Source organism: Fukomys damarensis, unplaced genomic scaffold (genome assembly GCF_012274545.1).
Source record: "Fukomys damarensis isolate Sample0158 unplaced genomic scaffold, DMR_v1.0_HiC HiC_scaffold_5, whole genome shotgun sequence".
NCBI classification, from domain to species: Eukaryota; Metazoa; Chordata; class Mammalia; order Rodentia; family Bathyergidae; genus Fukomys; species Fukomys damarensis.
The window spans coordinates 66,209,333-66,215,096 of NW_022900917.1; the positions used below are offsets into that span (position 1 = coordinate 66,209,333).

Below are 5,764 nucleotides of genomic sequence, written 5' to 3' on the forward strand. Positions count from 1 at the left end.
CGGAATCCGGGCGGAGGGGCCGGAGGGCGGGCCCCTCCTCACAGCAATAGGGAGAGGGAGCCTGCCTCACCCTGCTCCGCTCGCCAGGGGCCTTGCCAGCCCCTTCAAGCAATAGGGTCCCCAGGGGGACCCACCCCGAACTCCCTCCCCTCTCCTCCAGGGTGCCCCAGGCTTTCTCCCAGCAATAGGGTCGGCCAGACCCAGAACCGAACCTCATCTCTCAGTTGGGTCTCTGAAGATGGGGGTGGGGTGAGGTAGGGAACGTCCACCTCTCTCCTTTGCGCTCCTGGATCGCGCTGCAGAGACTCAGGTCTTCCCTACCTACCCCTTTCCGAGCCTTCCAGGCCGGGCCTTAGGCCTACACTTTCAGGGGGTCAGTACCTCTCCGGCAGCAGGTCGGGGAGGAGCCAGAGAGGGAACGGCTACAGAGGCGTCCTACCCCATCGGCTTTGCAGATCTCCCGGCTGTGTTCAACGCGTTGGGAACCGGGGAAAGGGGCGGACGGCGGCACCTTCTCCCTCGAGTTCTTTCTGGGGCTTCAGTCTGAGCCGCCCTCCTACCCTCTCCTCGCCTCCTCTGCCAAATCTGAATTCTTCCAGCCCAGCTTCCCGGGTTGTCCTCCATAACGAATAATAACGACGCATATCGAATCGCATGGACTTATCCGACCTACTCAGATCCCGCTCCTGCCCTGCCCCGGGGCCCCCTCCCTTGTATCCCGAGCTTTCAGTGTTGGAGGACGGATACCCGGGCAGGCGGGCAGGCGTGCTCTGCCCTCTACACACCTCTGTATTCGCTTTGCGGGTAAAGCCCCCTGGGGGGGGTGCGGACGCGTCGGGTTTCTTTCTTTCTGTATTTGTACGTTTTATTTATGAACGGATTGCACTCGGGTCAGGGAGGGGGCGCCGAACCCTTCCTTCCCGCCGACGCCGGGGGCCTGGAATGTCCAGGATCACTTCCTCCCCTTCGGAGCCCCGCCCTAGCTGGGTTCTGCCTCCTGGGAGCCTCGGACCCCGCCTCCCTGAGGCTGGCCCCGCCCCCGAGGTCCAGGCCCCGCCCTACTAGGTTGCCAACTTTTGCCCGTCTATGCCAAAGCCTCGGCGGCGACCCCGCCCAAGGGCCCGCCCCATTGGCCGCCGCCTTTGTGACGTCACTGCATGCAGCCCCATTCCTCTTCCCAACCCTTCCCGGGGCTGCCCGCTCCCTTTTCCTCTTAGTTAGTCCAATGCCGACTATAGAGCAATAATGCGCACTGCATGCGAAGCTGCCGCAGCCTCTAGAGTTACTGAGAATCAGGTATTCCCCCTCCCAACCCACCCCATAGGACCCTAGATCAGGGATGCTGCGCGGGGCCGGCCGCGCAGACTTTCTTACCCTTCCTTTTCCCGCTCCCCACGGCAGAGCCCGGCGGGCGGGCAACGTGGTTCCAGGGGCAGAGGCAGGGTGGTTGCACCCAAGGCTCCTCCGTCAGTCGTCCAACACTCATCGACGTCCTTTGGGCATTTACTGCGTGCCAGGCCCATTGCTGTGTCCGTCAGAGAAGCAGCGACCCGTGGGGAAGTGTATGTCTATTACAGAGACCCAGTGGTCTTGGGTGGGCCAGGGGCAGACGCAAATGCAGAGCGCTTCGTCCCTAGGCCCGTGGTCTCTTTCTCCCCACCTCAGTTCGGCTCCATGCTGGGCGCCTTCGGCCTCTGCCTTTGATTTGGGCCTGCAGCCCCAGCTCAGGGGGCACAGACCCAGGGCTCCTGAGCCCTGCTTTACCAGGGCAGCCCACACGGGCACCTAGCCCGCTGATTCCCTGGCAAGCACGGTTCTGCCGTCCGTGGACAGGGTGCAAGTTGGAGCATATGATGTGGCCAGCCTAATACCCAGCACCAAGCTTGGTTGCCCCAAACCCCCTTAACCACCAGGTGTGGTGCCTGCATCGTTTTCCAGCGGGGGCCTGCCTGCCTGTGCTGTATGCACAGGCTCACACAGGCCCCCCGTGTTGCCCCACCCTGCACCCCTGTCTCCCTACCTAAGGAGAAGGCCAGAAGGTCGTCGGCCCACCAGGCTCTCCTGCTTCCCCCACACCCTGCCGCCGTGGAAAGCCATGGGCCCCCTCCTGCCCCCATAACTAAGCAGCACAATAACCGACTTAGTGAATTCAGGTAGAAGGAACGTTTAGGTAGCACCTATTTTGTACTGATTCTACAAGTAGGGCCCGAGGTGCGGGGCCCTCGGGTGGGGGCTGTGGCCACCGGCCCGCCCCGCCCCCACCCGCCCGGAACAGGCCGGGATTTTTACTCGGCCGAGCCCTTCTTCCGCCCCCGTTTGGGGCCGGGCCGGCCGGACAGACGGACGGACGGACGACAGACCTCCTTCCTAAGCACAATAGCACCAGCTCCCCGGAGCGCCGCACCTCCATAAGGAGAATAAATGCCACTCTTGATAGAATTTGGAGTGTTGGCTGATGTGTTCTAGCTGGGAACTGCTGGGGTGGCTTCCTGGTTCTGCAGGCCCAGTGCTGGAAGTCATAGATCAAGCTGTGGCCCAGACTTTTCCTCTCGATAGGGCAGGCTTGGCTGGCTGAGCCACAAGACAACTGTCTGAAGGCAGAATATTTGGCACTTCCCCTGTGTCAGGTATATCTGTGCTGTACCAGGAATTGAGGGCACTAAAGGGCTCTTGCCCAATGTCAGACTCAGTCCACGCTGACCTAGAATGGGCAGAATATGTATAGGAAGGGCTATAGCCCTCTGACCTGAGAGGCCTCCATATCCATTCTTTTCTATTTTCCCTATAGGAGCCCCCCCCCCCGACTTGCAGACAGCTACATCAACAGTGCTGGAACCTTCATCCTTTGCAAGCCTTCTGCTGTGCTGTTGGAAGAAATGGGGACTGGCAGAGGTTTTGAGGTCAAGTCACCCTGTGGCCTGCTACCTTCATCCTGACCCTCAAACTCTGGGTGTGTACTTCTGTATTGCTGAAGAGTGGATGCCTCCATGGACAGCTGTGCTGGGCTAGTTCCAGGGAGGAGATGCCTGAGGCAGAGAACCTTCTAAAGTCACCCATGACCCTCAGGGTCTAGATAGGGGGAGCTGAGTTGACAACATGGAGGGCAAGGTTGTACCGGGTAAGGAGACCATAGGGGCCTAAACCCCTTGCTCAGCTATAATCCCTGGCAACTAGGTAAGCAGGCATGAATTGAGTGTTTGCCCAAAGACTGTACATAGGTGATCAAATCAGGTCAGCCCTAGGCCAGGGCCAGCATAGCTGCCGATACTCTGGCAGGGGCAGGGACCAGATCCATCCGAACTCCATCCAGTGTCTACCCTATGAAGGTCATGGCCTCTGGGCCTGCTAATTCAGGGGGCTCTAAAAGGGTGATGACTGTCCCCTTCTGGAGAGCTCCACCAGCAATAACAATGGCAGAAATAGTTGTACCTGGTATTAGGAGGGGTCAGTGGCCAAGACCTACAGAGAGATCCTCTCTGTGTCTGGGCTGAGGGGACATTATTTCCCTATTTGCAGATGAGGAATCTGAGTATTGGGGAAGAGATAAACAGCATGTCTAAGGATGAGAAACCCACAGGTGACTTTGACACAGCCTTGCCCAAGTCCTCCATTCACACTATACCTAATGTATATCCTAGCAGATGGCAATGACAGGTAAGGAAGCTGCTAGCTGTCCATTCTTTGCCAAAGGACTCCACAGTGTTAGTGTGTTGAATGGCCATGTATGCCTTTTCTGGGATTCTGAGGGTGGTACAACTGGAAGATGGGAGCATTCTCCCCAAGGCCTGGTATGAGTACACCTCCCTATTCCAGTCAACCACAGGAACAACTAACTATCCATTGCAGAGAATGGGTGGTACAGGACACTGAACACTAGTACTGTGAACTCTCCCTACAGCAGTGCCGGCTCATAGCCCCAAGGCCTTAGGGTCAGCCTCAGGCCCTTTCTAAACCTCAGTCCCCTCCTGGTCCTTTGTCCCACCAGGCCTGTAAGGCTCCCTACCTCAATTCATTTACTGACACCCCATCATGGATATCTCCACCATGATTTCCTTGATAACCCAGCCACACACCTTTGTCTTTAACCAACTTTACCTCCCCTGACCTTTCTCCTCTCCTTGGTACCTTGGGCTGTACCTTTCTTTGGATTTTGGGGTCTTGGAGTTCATGCCAGGGAATCCTCTGCCTCATGCCTCAACACGGGCTTCAGCCTTCCTCAGTTGGCCAGACTCTCCTGCCAGGTGGCTGTAGTCCACCTTCTGGTCACCTTCCTATCAAGATCATTTTCTGCCTAAATGCTTTGAGCCAGGCATAGTCAAGATAACCACCTCTCCAGCTCAACCATTCACTCATGGGCTGGTGAGCTGTGCCTTTTTGGGCCTACTAGCAGGCTAACCTGTCAACCTCCTCTGAGTATTATCCTGGAGAGGGCTGGCTCTCTAGTTTTTGGTTCTGTATTGGAGTGTGGTACTGCCAGAGTACACTAGCTGGGGACACAGGGTAATAGGGAGGCCATGCATTCACTGCCTGAAAGGGGAATAGGGAGGGAGTAGAGTTCCTATGCTTCACCCCTACACACCAGGCTCCAAAAGAGACATTCTTTCTGGCTTTTTTTTCCCCCCCAGTACCCAGGATCAAATGAAGGACCTTGTGCTTCCAAGGAAGGTGCAGCGCCACTGAGCTAAATCCCTGGCCCTTTTCTGGCCTTTTTGGGGTTCATCTTAAAAAATGACTACCCCTGCCTGTCCCAGGCCCAGCTATATCCCATTGCCAGAGACTGGGTTGAACAGGTATGTTCTGGGAGACTGGGTAGGAAACGAGAAGGAAATGGTCCTGATCAAAAAAGTTCAAGCATGAGGGACTTTCTGGCTGGTAGGGTGGCCCTCTGCAGGATACACAGATACCTGGGATGTCTGGTATAATTAGCTAAAAATGACCTGTTCAACAAGAACAGGTCACAGGCCAAAAGTGGCAGAAGCAGGGTGAGGTCGGTGGGAAGCCCAGACCTAAGATGTTTGTTCAAGAGGCCCTTCTACTTTTGCTGCTTAACGTGTTTCCAGAGAAATCAGGCAGGTATTTCATAATTGCAGGATGCATACCCGGCTAAGTGGGCATACTGAGAAGCCACCGTGGCTGATCAGCTGCTTCACTTAGGCAATTGCACAGGCATGCCCTAACGTTGCCCCCACCCCACCCCCCCGCTTGCTCCCGATCTGGTTTTTGTGGGACGTCCCCCGTGAATTCCTTCAGTTCAAAGTGCAGTGAGGCAGGGAGGGCTCTCAGGCACGACAGCGCGCGCAGGGGTGTGTGTGTGTGGGAGGCAAGGGTAGTTCCCGCCGGGTTTACGGACAGGACGGTAGTGTTCGAAGCCGTTCATGGTTTACCCACACCCTAAAGGGTTCGCTGGGCCGAGGTGTGACGAAATCCTGCGTTTAAAGAAGTGGGACAAGGGGCCGAGCGAGAGGTCGAGGAAAGTGCCCAGCTGCTCGGGAGCCAGGCGCCGGCGCAGTCCTTGGACTGCTCGTCCGAACTGGGTTGTTTCCGACTTTTCCGAAGGGACGAGGGACCAAGCCCGGGTCAGAACCGCCCAGGCAGCTCCGCGACTGCGACTCCCAGGGTGCTTCGCGCTGCGGCCCAAGTTCCGCCTCCTGTAGGTCGCGGACTACAAATGGGCGCGCGCGATCATTGCAGACCAGTCAGCAGCTCCCGAGCAGCGCGGACCCTGGCTACGGCGGCCGGCAGTGGGTGGTGGCGGCCGTTGCCC

General features: G+C 57.5%; 1 protein-coding gene across 1 annotated transcript in view; it reads left to right on the forward strand.

Annotated features, from left to right (window-relative positions):
- Scrt1 (scratch family transcriptional repressor 1) overlaps positions 1-626 on the forward strand; it is a 3,901-nt gene extending 3,275 nt beyond the window's left edge. The window contains exon 4 of the mRNA XM_033759188.1: positions 393-626. Coding sequence (XP_033615079.1) covers positions 393-626 — 234 coding nt within the window. The remainder of the gene's footprint in view (positions 1-392) is intronic.
- The last annotated feature ends 5,138 nt before the right edge of the window (positions 627-5,764 follow it).